General features: G+C 42.5%; 1 protein-coding gene and 11 non-coding genes across 12 annotated transcripts; all 12 read right to left on the bottom strand.

The window, feature by feature from the left end:
- Nucleotides 1–11,484: 11,484 nt before the first annotated feature.
- LOC119351113 lies at nucleotides 11,485–11,569 on the bottom strand. The gene has a single exon (XR_005169650.1). It is a non-coding gene; the product is annotated as a small nucleolar RNA snoR8a (small nucleolar RNA).
- Nucleotides 11,570–12,038: 469 nt separating this feature from the next.
- On the bottom strand, nucleotides 12,039–12,219 carry LOC119351631. The gene has a single exon (XR_005170070.1). It is a non-coding gene; the product is annotated as a small nucleolar RNA Z112 (small nucleolar RNA).
- A 57-nt stretch (nucleotides 12,220–12,276) lies between these two features.
- Nucleotides 12,277–12,357, bottom strand: LOC119351075. The gene has a single exon (XR_005169616.1). It is a non-coding gene; the product is annotated as a small nucleolar RNA snoR77Y (small nucleolar RNA).
- Nucleotides 12,358–12,444: 87 nt separating this feature from the next.
- On the bottom strand, nucleotides 12,445–12,540 carry LOC119351045. Its single transcript, XR_005169591.1, has one exon. It is a non-coding gene; the product is annotated as a small nucleolar RNA snoR31/Z110/Z27 (small nucleolar RNA).
- A 181-nt stretch (nucleotides 12,541–12,721) lies between these two features.
- On the bottom strand, nucleotides 12,722–12,817 carry LOC119351503. Its single transcript, XR_005169990.1, has one exon. It is a non-coding gene; the product is annotated as a small nucleolar RNA R30/Z108 (small nucleolar RNA).
- A 51-nt stretch (nucleotides 12,818–12,868) lies between these two features.
- On the bottom strand, nucleotides 12,869–12,972 carry LOC119351066. The gene has a single exon (XR_005169608.1). It is a non-coding gene; the product is annotated as a small nucleolar RNA Z107/R87 (small nucleolar RNA).
- A 47-nt stretch (nucleotides 12,973–13,019) lies between these two features.
- Nucleotides 13,020–13,106, bottom strand: LOC119351123. The gene has a single exon (XR_005169659.1). It is a non-coding gene; the product is annotated as a small nucleolar RNA U31b (small nucleolar RNA).
- A 193-nt stretch (nucleotides 13,107–13,299) lies between these two features.
- Nucleotides 13,300–13,388, bottom strand: LOC119351624. The gene has a single exon (XR_005170066.1). It is a non-coding gene; the product is annotated as a small nucleolar RNA Z161/Z228 (small nucleolar RNA).
- Nucleotides 13,389–13,499: 111 nt separating this feature from the next.
- Nucleotides 13,500–13,598, bottom strand: LOC119351540. The gene has a single exon (XR_005170022.1). It is a non-coding gene; the product is annotated as a small nucleolar RNA Z103 (small nucleolar RNA).
- A 529-nt stretch (nucleotides 13,599–14,127) lies between these two features.
- LOC119351128 lies at nucleotides 14,128–14,212 on the bottom strand. The gene has a single exon (XR_005169663.1). It is a non-coding gene; the product is annotated as a small nucleolar RNA snoR27 (small nucleolar RNA).
- Nucleotides 14,213–14,277: 65 nt separating this feature from the next.
- On the bottom strand, nucleotides 14,278–14,374 carry LOC119351127. The gene has a single exon (XR_005169662.1). It is a non-coding gene; the product is annotated as a small nucleolar RNA snoR26 (small nucleolar RNA).
- Nucleotides 14,375–16,208: 1,834 nt separating this feature from the next.
- Nucleotides 16,209–17,271, bottom strand: LOC119307756 (immediate early response 3-interacting protein 1-like). Its single transcript, XM_037583842.1, has one exon. The coding sequence runs from the start codon at nucleotides 16,854–16,856 to the stop codon at nucleotides 16,620–16,622; it is 237 nt and encodes a 78-aa protein (XP_037439739.1). The 5' UTR covers nucleotides 16,857–17,271; the 3' UTR covers nucleotides 16,209–16,619.
- Nucleotides 17,272–18,664: the final 1,393 nt, after the last annotated feature.

The raw sequence follows: 18,664 nt of genomic DNA, 5'->3' as shown, positions 1-18,664 counted from the left end.
CCCACTTACTTCTTTCGAGAGAAACTCTTTCTCTAGAAAGGACCGGTTCTTAGCAACAAAGATCTTGCCTTCGGATCTGAGGTAGAAGGTATACCCAATGGTTTCTTAGGGTATCCTATGAAGACGCATTTTTCCGACTTGCGTTCGAGCTTTTCAGGTTGAAGTTTCTTGACGTAAGCACCGCATCCCCAAACTTTTAGAAACGACAGCTTAGTTTTCTTCCCAAACCATAATTCATACGGTGTCGTCTTGACCGATTTGGACGGTGCCCTATTTAAAGTGAATGTAGTTGTCTCTAAAGCGTATCCCCAAAATGATAGCGGTAAATCAGTAAGAGACGTCATAGACCGCACCATATCCAATAGAGTGCAATTACAATGTTCGGACACACCGTTACGCTGAGGTGTTCCAGGCGGCGTGAGTTGTGAAACAATTCCACATTTCCTTAAGTGCGTACCAAACTCGTGACTTAAATATTCTCCCCCGCGATCTGATCGTAAGAACTTTATTTTTCTGTCACGTTGATTCTCTACCTCACTCTAAAATTCCTTAAACTTTTCAAAGGTCTCAGACTTGTGTCTCATTAAGTAGACATACCCATATCTACTCAAGTCATCAGTGAGAGTGAGAACATAACGATAGCCACTGCGAGCCTCAACGCTCATTGGATCGCACACATCAATATGTATGATTTCCAATAAGTTGGTTGCTTGCTCCATTGTTCCGGAGAACGGAGTCTTGGTCATTTTGCCCATGAGGCATGGTTCGCACGTGTCAAATGATTCGTAATCAAGAGACTCCAAAAGTCCATCTACATGGAGCTTCTTCATGCGTTTGACACTAATGTGACCAAGGTGGTAGTGCCACACGTATGTGAGACTATCATTATCAACCTTACATCTTTTGGTATCTACACTATGAATATGTGTAACATCACGTTCGAGATTCATTAAGAATAAATCATTGACCAGCGGGGCATGACCATAAAACATATCTCTTGTATAAATAGAACAACCATTATTCTCGGATTTAAATGAGTAGCCATCTCGTATTAAACGAGATCCAGATACAATGTTCATGCTCAAAGCTGGCACTAGATAACAATTATTAAGGTTTAAAACTAATCCCGTAGGTAAATGTAGAGGTAGCGTGCCGACGGCGATCACATCGACCTTGGAACCATTCCCGACGCGCATCGTCACCTCGTCCTTCGCCAGTCTCCGCTTATTCCGCAGCTCCTATTTTGAGTTACAAATATGCGCAACCGCACCGGTATCAAATACCCAGGAGCTACTATGAGTACTCATAAGGTACACATCAATAACATGTATATCACATATACCTTTGGTGTTGTCGGCCTTCTTGTCCGCTAAGTACTTGGGGCAGTTTCGCTTCCAGTGACCGTTTCCCTTGCAATAAAAGCACTCTGTCTCAGGTTTGGGTCTGTGCTTTGGCTTCTTCCCGGCAACTGGCTTACTGGGCGTGGCAACTCCCTTGCCGTCCTTCTTGAAGTTCTTTTTACCCTTGCCTTTCTTGAAACTAGTGGTTTTATTGACCATCAACACTTGATGTTCCTTTTTGATCTCCACCTTCGCTGATTTCAGCATTGAAAATACCTTAGGAATGGTTTTCGCCATCCCCTGCATATTGTAGTTCATCACAAAGCTCTTGTAGCCAGGTCGGAGCAACTGAAGGATTCTGTCAATGACCGCGTCATCCAGGAGGTTAACTCCCAGCTGAGACAAGCGGTTGTGCAACCCAGACATTTTGAGTATGTGCTCGCTGACAGAACTATTCTCCTCCATCTTACAACTGTAGAACTTGTCGGAGACTTCATATCTCTCGACCCAGGCATGATCTTGGAAAACCATTTTCATCTCTTGGAACATCTCATATGCTCTGTGCTGCTCAAAACACTTTTGGAGCCCTGGTTCTAAGCTGTAAAGCATGCCGCACTGAACTAGGGAGTAATCATCATTACGCGACTGCCAGGCGTTCATAACGTCTTCAGTTGTTGGGAAAACGGGTGCTTCACCTAGCGGTGCATCTAGGACATATGCTCTTTTGGCAGCTATGAGGGTGATCCTCAAGTTCCGGACCCAGTTCGTATAGTTGCTACCATCGTATTTCAGCTTGGTTTTCTCTAGGAACTCGTTGAAGTTGAGGGCAACATTAGTGTGGGCCATTTGATCTACAAGACATATTACAAAGATTTTAGACTAAGTTCATGATAATTAAGTTCATCTAATTAAATTATTTAATGAACTCCCACTCAGATAGACATCCCTCTAGTCATCTAAGTGATCCGTGATCTGACTCAACTAGGCCGTGTCCGATCATCACGTGAGACGGACTAGTCATCATCGGTGAACATCTTCATGTTGATCGTATCTTCTATACGACTCATGTTCGACCTTTCGGTCTCTTGTGTTCCGAGGCCATGTTTGTACATGCTAGGCTCGTCAAGTCAACCTAAGTGTTTTGCATGTGTAAATCTGGCTTACACCCGTTGTATGCAAACGTTAGAATCTATCACACCCGATCATCATGTGGTGCTTCGAAACAACGAACTTTCGCAACGGCGCACAGTTAGGGGGAACACTTTCTTTAAATTTTATGAGGAATCATCTTATTTATGCTATCGTCGTTCTAAGCAAATAAGATGCAGAAACATGATAAACATCACATGCAATCAAATAGTGACATGATATGGCCAATATCATTTTGCTCCTTTTGATCTCCATCTTCGGGGCGCCATGATCATCATCGTCACCGGCATGACACCATGATCTCCATCATCATGATCTCCGTCATCGTGTCTCCATGAAGTTGTCTTGCCAACTATTAATTCTACTACTATGGCTAACGGTTCAGCAATAAAGTAAAGTAATTACATGGCGTTATTCAATGACACGCAGGTCATACAATAAATAAAGACAACTCCTATGGCTCATGCCGGTTGTCATACTCATCGACATGCAAGTCGTGATTCCTATTACAAGAACATGATCAATCTCATACATCACATATATTTCATTCATCACATCCTTTTTGGCCATATCACAGCACACGGCATATGCTGCAAAAATAAGTTAGACGTCCTCTAATTGTTGTTGCAAGTTTTTTACGTGGCTGCTATAGGTTTGTAGCAAGAAAGTTTCTTACCTATGCTAAAAACCAAAACGTGATATGCCAATTGCTATTTACCCTTCATAAGGACCCTTTTCATCGAATCCGATCCGACTAAAGTGGGAGAGACAGACACCCGCTAGACACCTTATGCAACTAGTGCATGTCAGTCGGTGGAACCTGCTCACGTAAGCGTACGTGTAAGGTCGGTCTGGGCCGCTTCATCCCTCGATGTCGCCGAAACAAGATAAGACTAGTAGTGGCAAGTAAATTGACAAAATCGACGCCCACAACAAACTTGTGTTCTACTCGTGCATAGAAACTACGCATTGACCTAGCTCATGATGCCACTGTTGGGGATCGTTACAGAAATTAAAAAAATTCTATGCATCACCAAGATCAATCTATGGAGTAACTAGCAATGAGAGAGAGGGGAGTGCATCTTCATACCCTTGAAGATCGCGAGACAAAAGCGTTACAAGAACGTGGATGAAGGAGTCGTACTCGAAGAGATTCAGATCGCGGTGGATTCCGATCTAAGCGCCGAACAACGGCACCTCCGCGTTCAACACACATGCAGCCCGTTGACGTCTACCGCGCCTTGATCTAGCAAGGAGGAGGGAGAGGTTGAGGAAGATGGCTCCAACAGTAGCATGACGGTGTGGTGGTGATGGAGTGGCAGTTCTCCGGCAGGGCTCCGCCAAGCTCACGCGGAGGAGGAGAGGTGTTGGGGAGGGGAGGGGCTGCGCCTTGGATGTGGTGCTGCAGCCCTCCCTCCACCCCTCTATTTATAGGGAGAAGGGGGAAGGGAGCCGGGCCCTCTAGATGAGATCTAGAGGGGGGCGATGGCCAAGGGGGAGGGGGCTTGCCCCCCAAGCAAGGGGGGCTCCCCCTTAGGGTTCCCCCCCCCCCACAACCCTAGGCGCATGGGCCCTAGGGGGGGATGGTGCCTAGCCCACTTAGGGGCTGGTTCCCTTCCACCTACAGCCCATAAGGCCCTCCGGGGCAGGTGGACCCTCCCGGTGGACCCCCGGAACCCCTCCGGTGGTCCCGGTACAATACCGATATACCCCCGAATATTTCCGGTGACCGTATGATGACTTCCCATATATAAATCTTCACCTTCGGACCATTTCGGAACTCCTCATGACGTCCGGGATCTCATCTGGGACTCCGAACAACATTCGGTAATCACACAAAAATCTTCCCTATAACCCTAGCATCATCGAACCTTAAGTGTGTAGACCCAACGGGTTCGAGAATCATGCAGACATGACCGAGACAGCTCTCCGGCCAATAACCATCAGCGGTATCTGGATACCCATGTTGGCTCCCACATGTTCCACGATGATCTCATCGGATGAACCACGATGTCGAGGATTCAAGCAATCCCATATACAATTCCCTTTGTCAATCGGTACGTTACTTGCCCGAGATTCGATCGTCAGTATCCCAATACCTCGTTCAATCTCGTTACCGACAAGTCACTTTACTCTTTCCGTAATGCATGATCACGTGACTAACTACTTAGTCACATTGCGCTCATTATGATGATGCATTACCAAGTGGGCCCAGAGATACCTCTCCGTCATACGTAGTGACAAATCCCAGTCACGTATCGTGCCAACCCAAAGATACTTTCGGAGATACCTGTAGTGCACCTTTATAGTCACCCAGTTACGTTGTGACATTTGATACACCCAAAGCACTCCTACGGTATCCGGGAGTTACACAATCTCATGGTCTAAGGAAATGATACTTGACATTAGGAAAGCTTTAGCAAACGAACTACACGATCTTGTGCTATGCTTAGGATTGGGTCTTGTCCATCACATCATTCTCCTAATGATGTGATCTCGTTATCAATGACATCCAATGTCCATAGTCAGGAAACCATGACCATCTGTTAATCAATGAGCTAGTCAACTAGAGGCTTACTAGGGACATGTTGTGGTCTATGTATTCACACATGTATCAAGGTTTTCAGTTAATAAAATTATAGCATGAACAACAGACAATTATCATGAACAAGGAAATATAATAATAACTATTTTATTATTGCCTCTAGGGCATATTTCCAACAGTATCTGCAATCCTTTCAACAAAATATATGTCGACAGTCGTAGTCTTACGGTCAAATGATTCTCCAGAATCAACATAGTTGATGGAAATTTCCTGTAACCCTAGTGACTCTTTGTGACTTTCCAACATGATTGAGTTTGGGTGTTCCAATGTCCCAGCTAGCTTGTGCATAGGGAAGCTGGGTTGTGGAGGTTGCCCTTTCACTGGGTGTATACAACCCATCAGGTGTTTGTCAATGTTGAGTTGACGTGCATTTACTGACTCCGAGGTTTTTCTTTGCTGCTTGCTAGAATCATGCTCCAGGTCAAAGGACGTACTACTCCCCCTCTGTTTAGGAATAGGGGTTCGGTGGTTTTTATTGGTACCTCCACTCTTTCTGGCGCGTTTCTGGCCGGATTTAAGGATTTTGTAACACCTTTTAGATCAGTAAATGAATTTGGCAGATTATTTGCAAGATGTTGCAAATTAATGATCTTTTGAACTAGAAGTTCGGCCTCTTGGGTACGTGGATCAGAGTATGAAATGGCATGGGCATTCCAATCAATTTCTGGGCATTCTTTTTTGTACTTGAAATCTCCCCCTAATGCCTGAAAATGTTCCTCATTAAATATGCAATCAGCATGACGGGTTGTGAATAGATCCCCAAATAGGGGTTCCAGGTACTTGATAATCGACGACGATTTGTACCCCACATAGATCCCCAACTTCCTATGTGGGCCCATAGATGTCCGCTGTGGTGGTGAGATCGGGATGTATGCAGCACATCCAAACTTATGCAAATGGGAAATGCTTGAAGGATTTCCACGTACCAATTCTAGAGGGGAAGAACTGTGATATGCAGTTGGCCTCAAGTGTATCAAGTCAACAGCGCGTAAAATAGCGTGACCCCAACAAGAGGTTGGCAAGTTGCAATTCGTCAACAAAGGTCTTGCAATGAATTTAATCCTCTTAATTAATGCTTCAGCCAAACCATTTTGTGTATGGACATATGGAACAGAGTGTTGAACTTCAATCCCAAAAGCCATGCAATAATCATTGAAAGCACGTGAGGAGAATTCTGCAGCATTGTCCATTCAAATTGACTTAATTTGACTTTCAAGATAATGGGCTTGCAACTTAATGACTTGCCTCATTATCTTCGCAAATGCATGGTTTCATGTGGACAGAAGGCACACATGTGACCATCGTGTAGATGCGTCAATCAGAACCATGAAATACCTGAAAGGTCCAGATAATGGCAGAATGGGACCACAAATGTCTCCTTGAATATGTTCAAGGAACTAAAGTGATCCATCTTGTATTTTGAGGTGTGAGGGCCTCAAAATTAGCTTTCCTGTGGCACAAGATGTGCACACAAAATTAGAAGATTGAGGAAATTTTGACTCAAGCGAATTATGACCAATGGAATTGCTAGTAATTTTTCTCATCATCCCGATTCTGGGATGGCCTAGGCGATCATATGCCAGGTTTGGAATGCGTTAACATTTTAAAAAATTACTTTGTACGCAACATGTTCCACGGGTTTGATATACGTATAGTACAAACTAGACGATAGAGAAGGTATTTTCTCATGTACCTCTTTGTTGTCTTCATGGGTTTCAATATGAAAACCATTCTTACGGATATCTCGATAACTGATCAGGGTACGTGATGAGTCAGGTACAATAAAGCATCCTCAACCGTCACTTGTGTACCACTTGGGAGGGTGAATATGGCACGTTCGGTGCCAACAATCATTGTATCGCGTATATATCCATTCATCTTTTTCAGAGTTTGGAAATATTTCATCTCCCTCTGTATGGAGTTTGTGGTACCGGATTGTCCCTGTAGAAAACTATATAAAACAAAGAATTTTCAATAAGAAAACTTCATGTCAATACATAGAATACAATCTTATTATATCAAGTGTGCTAATACAATACAATATAAAGACAACAACAAACTTATGTTCTTATTACAATCATCACAAATGGACATAATTAAGTAGATCACTAAGGAGATTGAGGGACTAGTTGAAGTCGCCAAACACGTTGTTTGGGATGTACTCAATCAACATATTCTTCGTTTCAGCAGGATCCTCGGTCGGATAAGGAATCATGGCGTTTCTCGGTCCGGGAGGAACATCGTGTGAACCACCGGCTCCTTTTGTGTTGTGCGGATGAAGGTTGAAGTTGCCTTCAAACCTTTTCCCTTGAGGTGCTTTGCGACCCTGAGATTGCTGGTACATCATAACCAAATGCTTGGGCATTGTGCACTTTTTAGTAGAATGCGTGTAGCATCCACACTTGTTGCAAAGCTTAGATTTATCAAACCTGGGTTTTGAAGTGCCTTTTCCTTTTCCTGGGTTTCTGGATTTCCTGTTCCCATTGCGCTTTCGCTTATGCTCGAAATTGGATTGTTTACCCCGAGATGTACCATTAAAGTTTTGTCTATTTGCAACATTCAAATGGACTTCAGGTAAAGGTTGTGCCCCAACTGGGCGCTGAGAGCCATTCTTAGCGAGTAGCTCATCATGCTTTTCAGCATAAAGTAACATGTGAATAAGCTCGAAATAAATAGTGTAGTTACGAGCACGATATTGTTGTTGGAGGATCCTATCTGAAAGGAGCATAGTAGACAAAGTTATCTCTATCTTCTCCCCCTCGGTAGGTTCCTTCTCACAAAAGCGCAGTTTGAAACATATCTTATGAACAGCATGATTGTACTCACGGATGGACTTGAAATCCTAAAGACGGAGATGAGTCCAATCATGGAGTGCTTCTGGCAGGACTACTGCCTTTTGTTGTTCATACCACATTTTGAGGACCAGAAACAGAGTACTAGGAGATTCCTGAATATGATGCCTTATGATGAACAAAGCAGCATAGTTGGATTGCACGCGCTAGCTCACGGGACGCAAGACTGATTTTGATGTTCATAGCCCATGTAGGGTACTTGTGGCCATTGAGGGCAAGCTCCTTAAATTCTTTGGCAGTCATCTTTGCCTACATGGGGAACCAAAGATAATTAATTTACGGGCGGTAAATTAAAAACCATCATGGTTGTGTAATAAGAATGCAAAAATTTGAATACTCAAGTGTAAACTTGAAAAATTCTCAACCTCAATTGTGTGAACCACTTTGAAGATCACTTAGATCTCACAATAATAGGCTGCATGGCCGTTACCTTGTGTATGCTACAATTTAGATATAAGGAATACGTTGGAGATAACCGCTTGTCGAGAATGACAAAGTGTAGACCTCACAGTAAGAGGGGATAATCTACAAATGAGCAGTAGATCCCAACTCATTACCTTGTAATTCCAAATATAATGAAGGAGAAATATTCAGAAATTTGCAAATTTGATATGCGAGAGAAGATTATCTCCATCGCAAAAACATGTTCAAGAAAACTTGATGTGTGGTAAACACATGGAAAATGGCATTCTTCCCAGATTAAATCCGGTACTTCATTTATATTATCAATCCATTACATAATATCAACACAGTAATAATTACTCAAGTCCTAGTCAGATGTAATCTAGAACTAGACTAGAATGTAAGTAGCAGTCAAACTAGGTACTAAACAAAGTCTAAAACTGCACAAAATGGGCGAAGCGATGGACAGGCTTCATCCTACAGCGAAAACGCCAGAGTCCTTCAACACTATGGTGGCGACGACGGTAGCGATGGCCATCCTCGCGAAACAGGCAGAGAAAAAAGGAAAAGGCCAGGCATCTCACCGACGAGTCTTGATCTCTTCCTCGGTCTGATAACGTGTTTCCAATCAAAAGTGATTGAGTGTGGTTACAGGCCCCTTTTATACATCTCGAAGAGACACGACAATCCATTGCTAGAGAGCGTCGGTTCCACGGAATCGAAGGGAGGCGTCCATTGCCGGAACAACCGCACGATGGTTGGGCAAAGGGAGATTTTTCCTCTAATTACATAAGTAGTTTTACAATAAAAAGTAGCTAAGGATACAACGGGTCAATGTTGCTTCAAGGGAACGAGTCCAGTCCAACCGGCATACACACAACAAGGGGCTGCAAGCGGGTGCCAACCGGCATACACACAACTCATGACAAGGGGCTACAAGCGGATGTCTTTGAGGGAACGAGATCTTCTGACGTAATGAAAACTACTCGTACTGCCGAGGGCGCGAGCACCAGCAAAACAGATATGCTAAGCAGTATCGAATCCATGCTGCAAGCAGCAAGCGTAGGCTAAAAAGGCAATAGTCTAACGTTGGGGTAGGGCGCGCCAAAACAACCGGAGGCCCCGGAGGGGTCAGTACAAAAGTACTATATTCTTTCCACTTACTTTCATTGGCTAGCTGCCTTTTGTAGCGCGCGTACTCTGATCCTCTTCTACGAATCTACAACTCTCTTTACTGAGCGAGACTTCATCTATATCCCTAAAAGTGGATTTGGATTCCCATTTATTCTTTGAATGACAGCTTCAACTAGGCTCCACCTTAGAGAGGGTTTTCGGTTTGAATCAAGATAGGGTCAGGGGCGCGTCGGAACGGTAGCTGCTTAGTCTCATCCGAGAGTCCAATCTCTTTTGTGCTTGCTTTTGTGTCTTTGAATAAAAAAGAAAGAAGGGGGTCGATTAGGCTCCTTCCCTTCCACTGCATAGCTGCGCTATCAGGTACTACGAGCCCTCTGCCCCACGCATCTAACCAGCTCGCGTGGTTCACCGGTTCCACCGAAAACTCTCATTTGTTGAAGCAGAGCATAGTGTGGCGTCGAGCGAGAAAGGTCTCTTTTTTGGTTTATTCACTGATCTGAAATGAAACTTAGCACTTGTTTTTTTATTGATTCCTGGGGCTAGGCGTTCGCAGAATCAGTCTATCCAAACCGCAGACGCACTTTTCAGATCAGTGACGGCCTCTCCAACAGAGCTGGGCGCCGGGGCCCTGGATGCGCTAGCGATCGGCACAATAGGGGAGTACTTGCCCGGGTTTCTCGGCCTGGTATCCTTATCCTCGCGTTCATGACATGCTCTGGTCCCGGGTTCATGACAGTTGTGCCCCGGAGACACGGTCGAAGCATGCCCGCCCCGTGTGCGTCTTTCACGACATGCTCTGGTCCCGGGTTTCTTCCTGTGGTCTTCTAGCGTTAGAAGAAGTCGTGTCCGTCCCGGACATCTGCAACGTCCTCTCACGAAAAAGGACGCGGGATCCAGGAAAGCAACGCCAGACTCCAGGAAGGAATCGGTCGCCGGAGGGACGAGCTGCTCTCCTCGCCAATCTTGTGAGTACATCTTATCTTAAAATTCCTCCGTTCCAAAATAAGTGACTCACTTTGTACAAAACTTCATTATTTCGGAACGGAGGGAGTATTAATCTTCCACATCATATTGCTTCAAAACTGACCCCTTTCCATTACCAGAATGCTTTGGAACTGATCTATCTTCCATTACTGGATTGCTTTGAACTCAATCAAGCTGTCCCTATTGTCAAGGAAGAAGTATCTAGTAGCACACACCCCAAATCATTGTGCTCACAATTTGAAGCATAAATAATAGAGTTTGGTTCTATTTCCGATCCTAACTACTTGTTCTTTCATGGCACAGTTACCTGCTGCAGCAGCCAATATATTATTGCAGACAAACAAATTGCAAGCTGTTACATATTTATCAGCATAGATAACCAATAACTAAACCAGCAATTGGAATGCCACTCACGGAGTAGTCTACCAATATAGTGGAGTTTGGAAAGATTCTCCAGTTGTACCGTCTCAGGTCGTGATACAGTCCACAAAACTGAACGGTGTTCCAGAGTATTCACCCGTAAAGTGGTAGAGTTTAACTAGCAAATGGAAAAGCAAGTTTACATCAAAACTGAAAACCAACACTCTGTTGCTATTCCCGCATTCAGTGCTAGATACATCCGTTTCGGCGACAACTAATATGAAACGGAGGGAGTACTATCTAGACGTATTTCAGTCCTAGATACAACTAATATGGGAGCGACAACTAATATGGAATAGAGGGAGTATTACCCTGATTCGAATAATCATTTATTTGGTACCGCTCAAGGAGCGGGAACTGCCATTCTAACTCTTCTTGGGGGATGCCATCCACAAACACAAAGTTTAGGCTAATACGTTGATACTATGGGAGTGTCATCCACAAGGATATGGGAGTGTCATCCACAAGGATGTAAGTGCTGGACAATCGCATTAAAATCAAGTAAATCGATTCTATCTAGAATCAAAAAACAAAATCTCAGTGAAAAAAGGGGAAACAGCATAAAATACACATTGAAACCAGAAGAAATTAGTCCAATGGTGCTCAGATTCTATGGGTGTATAGATGTCGTTCACAGGGATTTCCCATCAGTACGAGGAATGTTTTATAATCACTGCACCCAAAAAGGCTCAATTCACCAATCAGCAGTCCCACAACAGCTATAATTACAGACAAAATAACGCAACAAATACAGAAAGAACAGAGATTAAACTGGAATTTGGGGGCGAGCGTAACCCAAGATCCATCTGAATGGATTAGTGCTCTAAGCGCCACCTGAATACATCTCAGGAGCGATGTAAACTCGGATGCAAGAACAGCAGCCAAACATTGAAACAGTGCTCCCCACATAACAAGACGAGAACATCAAATGAAAGACAACAAGTATGAGGATATTAATAAGGATCGGCGGCATCTGCGAATGTTTTGAGAAACAAGCCTTAAATTTATCCATCGCCATAACATATCCCCAAAACTGATCAAATCATATCGACTGAACTCACAAAAATATCAACAAAAATAACCAGCTCTGTAGGGTGTATACCAACCAAAATACACCTATCAACAGAAAAACAGAGCAAACAATATAAGAGAATCCCTCAGAGACCCATTTAAAATCATGCACACAGATGAACCAAACCAGGTGCAAATGGATATTCCAGCCCTGACCAAACCACAAAGGTTATAGCCAAAGGAGGACACATGCAGTGGTGAGAAACAACTGCTGTTTACAGTGTCATACGGCACTTCCTGGTCTAAGAATCTTCACTGGGATAATTAAAACTGAACAGAATTAAGAATATAATTAAATAAAAAAAATTAAGCTCTTGGTTTTATGCCTCAGAAAGCCGCAAAAATATCGTCAATTAGAATCAGACGGTAATTCCAACATGAAGCTAATCATCATTGGCTTTAATTAAATTACAGGTCACTCGTGTAAAAGAAAAGACTGCTCTCCAGCCAATACCACAAAACTAAGATAGTGCCCAAGAAAACATAGTGTATCATCAGAACATAAAAGCCTTCTCATCCACAGGAAAATAGGCACTGTGTCAGAAGGTGTCCTAAGATAGATAAGGTTTCATCACATGACACTGACAACATCAAGAAGAAAATAAAAAAAAACTCTAATGGCTAAAGTTGCGAAGATGATCACAGGCAGTCCATGTTACTACTCCGATCAAGAGTTTGGATTATGCATCAATACCTCCGCACAACCCAAACAGATAATCTAAATTGAAAGGCAAAAATGATGGCCAAAAAGATTGAAGATGTAGCTGCTCAGTGGTGGCAATGTATAATTGGTTCGATTCTGCCAACAATGTCGTCAATGCTTTCAGAAGAGGGAGCTTGTTATCCTCATCGCAGCTAGACTCTCTAAAGGAAACGAACAATGAAAAGCACATTGAAAATAAAGGATATCAGATGGCTCGGTTCAGCGGGATAATCGGCATACAAATCAACTCCTGAGAGAAAACCTGTGATTTGGTCTGTTGAGCTTGAATATTTGCAAATCGTCACTGCCATCACGAGGAAATTAAGTAAAAAAAACTAACTGTTCAAACTCAGATTTGCAAGTCAGATTCAATAGTATGTCAATCAGCACAAATCCACCTGAGTGGACCCTAAGACTGGGGCGACAAATTTGAAATCATCATCCTCATAACTACAACAAAGATCTGTTAACTATGTTCCTCGGTCAAGAAGACTCGGAATATGGGTGGTGATGTCATGGTGATATAGCAGGATGGTCGGCAAGTAAATGCCAGTAAAGACAAACGAGACCAAAGATGAGGAATTCCTACAAATAGAAGCCAGGGGAGAACTCAAATCACACAAACAGAAGAAATAGACAAGGCATCAGAGAACATATGAATGCACCATTACACACAAAGTGTCTCAGACGACCGTCGTGAGTTGCATATGCTTTCTCATCACATGCATACCACAGTATTAGTCATATTTGTATGACACTGAAATTTCCATTTGAAATGTACCAATGAAAATACTAGACAGAGGACCCTAAAGAAAACATAAGCGATATTTTTCAAGTGGATGGATCAGATTTATGGCTTGGAATCCTCTGATAAAGGATTACATTTGCGCACAGTATAATCATAGTCGATCAGCTGGGGAAAGGATCCTCACTTCCATCTTAATGACTCAGAACGCCATCTCAAAACAGAAACTAAAAAAACATAACCTAAGAGCAGCAATCATTGGCAAAGTTCTTGTTTACACAGGCAATTTGATTATCAAATAACTACAAAAACATCATCTCAAAGGGCAAGAACTGAATATCAAGGATTGTGTATGCCAAAGGTTGGGTTACAAAGATGGAACTAGGATACTTGTTTTGATGGGTCTAGGGCCATGATAGATGATTCAATCAATTAAACAGAGTGGAGCAACAGATTAATTATAATCAGGATATGTATGTAAGAGCCACGGTGCCTTTGGAGAGACACATCCTAGGGCACAACAGTAAGTAGCTCAGGATACAACAGGTTAATGTTGCTTCAAGGGAACGAGTCGACTGGAAACCGATCAGAGACTGATCCTCCCAATGACCAGATGACGAAGCACAGAAAATTCAAAGAAACATCAAAAGAGACAATTATAAGTAGGAAAAAATAGATTCAACCGTCTAAGTTAACCATACAAAACGAAACTAAAAGCGTGGCTTGGATCTCAGCAGGTAATGCTTTCCTCATTACTTAGAAGTTCGAGAAAGATAACGCAGTTAACAATAACATCACCGATCCACGACTTGAAGCAGAGCAGATCCACTGAAAAAACAGGCCGACAAATCTAAACAAAAGCAAGAACATGAGAGCATCTCAGACTACATATTCCCCAATGTTTTTCTTCACTGCCGAGACTCAAAGTGCAAGGATGAGTTTAAGTGGATGTAACATCACGGATGCCCTCGAGAACAAATCAAATACGGCAGACGCAATCTGAATCTCGCAGCAAGGAACGAAAAGTAGGCAAATAAATGGGCGGGTAGCGTGGAGAAGAACCAGCGGAAGCGTAACTCGCCGGGTTCGGATGCCGCCGCCGACGGCGACGGCGGATCCGGTTCTTACCAGATGCCAACGGATCGGTGGTTCGGAGATGACGGCGGCAGGGTGGCTCTCTCTGAGGTTATAAAGGAGGCGTCCTAACCCTAAACGTTGGGGAGCCGGGACTATAGGCGGTCACGCGGTGGCGGCACGTGATGGGCCTGGGAGCCTGGCGGGCTTATGCTGGAACTGGAATGGGCTGTTATTCTCTTGGGCTAACCGACCAGATTTAGGGCTGCAAGTTTAAGATGATTACAAATTTTCCTCTTATCAGATATCAGAAAAATACATTTGTTCCCCTAAAAAAGAAAAATACATTTGTGCTAAAAATATATGAAATTCGTTTTTTCTAATAGGATTTTGGAAAAATTATATATATTTATGGTTTGGCGACTAGCAGCAACTGCATGTCATAGTTTAACACCATTTGTTTTTGTTTTTCTAAGTCATTACAAAATCATATTTGTTGTTGTATACTCAGAAATTTTACACGATAAAGCATGTCCACCAACCTCCAATAAATGACACACGTTTGACACTGTACACATGATAAAATAACAATAATTGAGAAGTTACATCTATGAATTAACTAAAACAATGCCCGTGCATTGCAATGGGATTGTGATTTACTTGTCTAAAATAACGCGATTGTGTAAATAAATATATGATCACCAAATTCTGCCCATGAATTACCTTATATTTTGATCTGAAGTTTGGTAAGTAAAATAGTAAATTAAAATGAAATTGGTTCAGAAGATAAGTAAATTAAGTTGATTTATTATCATACAAGGAAGATTGGACAAAGAGGTGGTGGGAAGATGTCATTACATCCAATATACTCATATATTGGATGTAATAACATTTTGTATTACCCTGCAAAAAAACATCTTATATTATGAGACAAAGGGAATATCACATAAGAACTTCTCTGATGGTTCGGCAATGACGGTCGGGTGGCTCTGTCTGAGGTTATAAAGGAGGCACCGTAACACACATGATGGGCCTGGGAATCTAGTGGGCTTACCTCGAATTGGAATGGTTTGTTGTTCTTTTGGGGTAACTTATCATCAGATTTAAGGATGGAAGTTTAAAATAATTACAAAATTTCCTCTTCTCAGGAACAAAATAGATTTGTACTGAAAATATAGGATTTTCTTTTTTTTCATGGAGGATTTTGGAAAATGTTTTGTATATTTATGGTACAATAAATTTGGCGACTAGTAGCAACTGTGTATCATACTTTATCATTTTTTTAAGTTTTCAAAAATTACTAAATCATGGTTCTATACTCCGTCGTGAGCACATGCAAGAATTTATCCAAATGTCGCTTCCGTCTTTGATGATGACAGTCAAGTAATAGTTCAAGAAGAAGAAAATTCAAATCTCAAGGATTAAATATTTTTCAATATTAAATATAATTAAATTTCCTTTTCTAAATGTATATTCCATCAATGGCTTCTAAGCTCGTGTATCTTCAGAAATTATACACATATAGGAATGGCCATAACCTGTATTCAGAGCAATCACTGCAAGGTCCAATAAATGACACCCACGTTTGACATTGAACACATATGATAAGAAACCAATAATTGAGAAGTATTACATATATGGATTAACTAGTGAAATACTCTACTCCATAGAAGTGGTGAAAACCAAACATATAATACTACAGTGCCTGGTTTATGAGAGGCACTCCAAATCATATCACATAAGAACTTCTCTGATGCTTCTATGAAAATGGGAACATGAGTGTTCCATTCCTTCATAATAAAAAGTCCATCATGCAAAAAATTATCAGGCATAACAAGAAAAAATTACAGCGGACAAATGCAAATACATCATGCACATACAAAAGAACAATGAAAGATCAGAGTTAGGCACCTGCCGTCTAGTTTGTTGTTTGTCCCGGATAACCAATAAATTAGTAGCTGAGCACAACTGCACATCTCAACAGGGTGCATACACAAGGCACAGCTATACAACCATCAACAAAGACTATCGGAAGAAGGGGTGAAGCACGAGAAGATTTACATGAAGCCTAGTTGAGTGCAAATATCTCAATCTTCGAGGAAGCAAACCGAAGAACTATATAGCATACCACTTCCCACTGTCAGAATGTAACAAACTTCACAAGTATAGTGATTCCATTAAGAAGGATCAATGGAAATCTCATGTATTGAGCAGCGTATATGAGGCCAATCATCTGTCCTTTGAAGGTGTTTGCTCCATGCATGCCTCTAGCGTCAGCGAAGCTCCATCCTCTGGGATTAAGAAAACGGTCTTCATTCAATATTGCCAAAGCATTAGCTATAAGCAGGACACCCTCAAGAAATGACCACAACCCCATGCCTGCAAAATAAGAAGGGATCACAGTCGGACATCAGTCACAAGGAAAGGAGCCCATGAGACAGTCCTTTTTAACCCTCTGAATTTTGTTTCCAAATCCTCATTATAGAATGCAATTGTAATGTAGTTCTCGGTCCTTTTTCTAAAGGTGTTTTTGTAGCTTCTTCACTCCAGCACCTTATTCTGTCTGAAACATTTCCTAACCCATAACCTTTTCCACAGAATGAATCCTAGTGGTGTATCGCGCACTAGAGTTCATCCGGCATAAGCTTATTTCTTAATGACCAGGAGGATTATCTGAGAGCATTATGATCTTGGCGTGATACATCCTACAGTCACAGTCCCTCGGTTAACGGAACCCATCTTTATTGCCTGGGCTTGCAGCAAATTAATCTGACACAAACTGCCCCATTCAAAATAAGTTCAATCACTGCAGTTCTGCTTTTTCAATTAAAATTTTCCCAACCACGGTATAAATCCTGCCGATTATGAATTATGCTGTTTTATCCCGACATATGTATACAAACCACGGTATAAATCCTACCGATTATAAATCCTACGGGTGGGAGGAAATCTTTCAATCTCCCTTCTCCACCAACATCTTCATAACAAACTACTTGACAGAAATAGAGCAAGTGAGCTGCCGAATTCAACGGCCAACGATGGTGTCTGTCTCAAGACCGTCAACCTGGTGGCCTCCAACCCAGGGTTGTGCAAAGCTAAATGTCGATGCAGCTATCTCAGTATGCAACAGGTATGGCGCAGTTGGTTCAGTATGCAGGGATCAACAGGGGGTCTTTCTTGGTGCATCGGCCATTGTTGTCAAGCACATCACAGATCCAGCAACACTTGAAGCGATGGCAGTAAGGGAAGCTTTATCCCTCGCGGCAGATCTTTATGTCCAAGATATCCATGTTGCATTGGATTGCAAGATGGTGGTAGATGATGTGAGGAAGGGCACGTCCGCGGCTTATGGGTCTGATATCAAAGAAATTATAGATAGATCTTCAGAGTTTCATTTTTTAACATAGTTCATGAATTTAGGAGCTTCAATTTTGAAGCTCACAACCTTGCAAAGCACGCACTTACTCTCCAGGTCGGCCGCCATGTTTGGTTAGGTCAGCCTGGAAATCTTTCTTTCGTCCCTGTAAACATTGTGACGGGATAATAAAGGATTTGCGAGTTTGTCTCAAAAAAACTAATTAACCAGCGCTCCTTCGGGAGTCTCGCAACGATCGCGTCACCTGGCGCGCTCTCAGCGATTCGCCACGTGTCGCGCTCTAGGCGCTCTATCTGGATTTTTTTCGCACGCGTTTCATCTTTCTAAACGTTTTTTTTCGGGGTTTTTTGATGTTTTGGTTTTCCACCGGTCTTCCCTAGCTTTTCGACCAAAAAAACTTTTGAGAAAAAAATTTGTGCAAATAACGCGTTTCCTTTTTTTTCCCTTTCGCGAGAATCACGGTTTTGATTCTGCGAGAGTCACGGTTGTGCTTTCACGAGAGGCACGGCCGTGCCTCTTGGAAACGAAAAAAACACGTTTTATTTTTTTCTTTTCGCGAGAGTTACAGTTTTGCTTCCGCGAGAGGCACGGTTGTGCTTTCGCGAGAGTCACGGCCGTGCCTCCTCAGAAATGAAAAAAAACACGTTTTTTGTTTTTTTCCGCTAGAGTCACGGTTTTGTTTCCGCGAGAGGTACGGTTGTGATTTCGTCAGAGGCACGGGTGTGCCTCTTTCGGAAAGGGGAAAACCCGTACTCCCGGTTCGGTTTTTTCGTCTGGTTTTTTCATGGAAAAAAAGTTCATCAAAACCT

This window comes from Triticum dicoccoides, chromosome 1B (assembly GCF_002162155.2).
Source record: "Triticum dicoccoides isolate Atlit2015 ecotype Zavitan chromosome 1B, WEW_v2.0, whole genome shotgun sequence".
NCBI lineage: Eukaryota > Viridiplantae > Streptophyta > Magnoliopsida > Poales > Poaceae > Triticum > Triticum dicoccoides.
The sequence above is the reverse complement of the archived record's forward strand: the minus strand, read 5'-3'. Positions and strand labels throughout refer to the sequence as shown.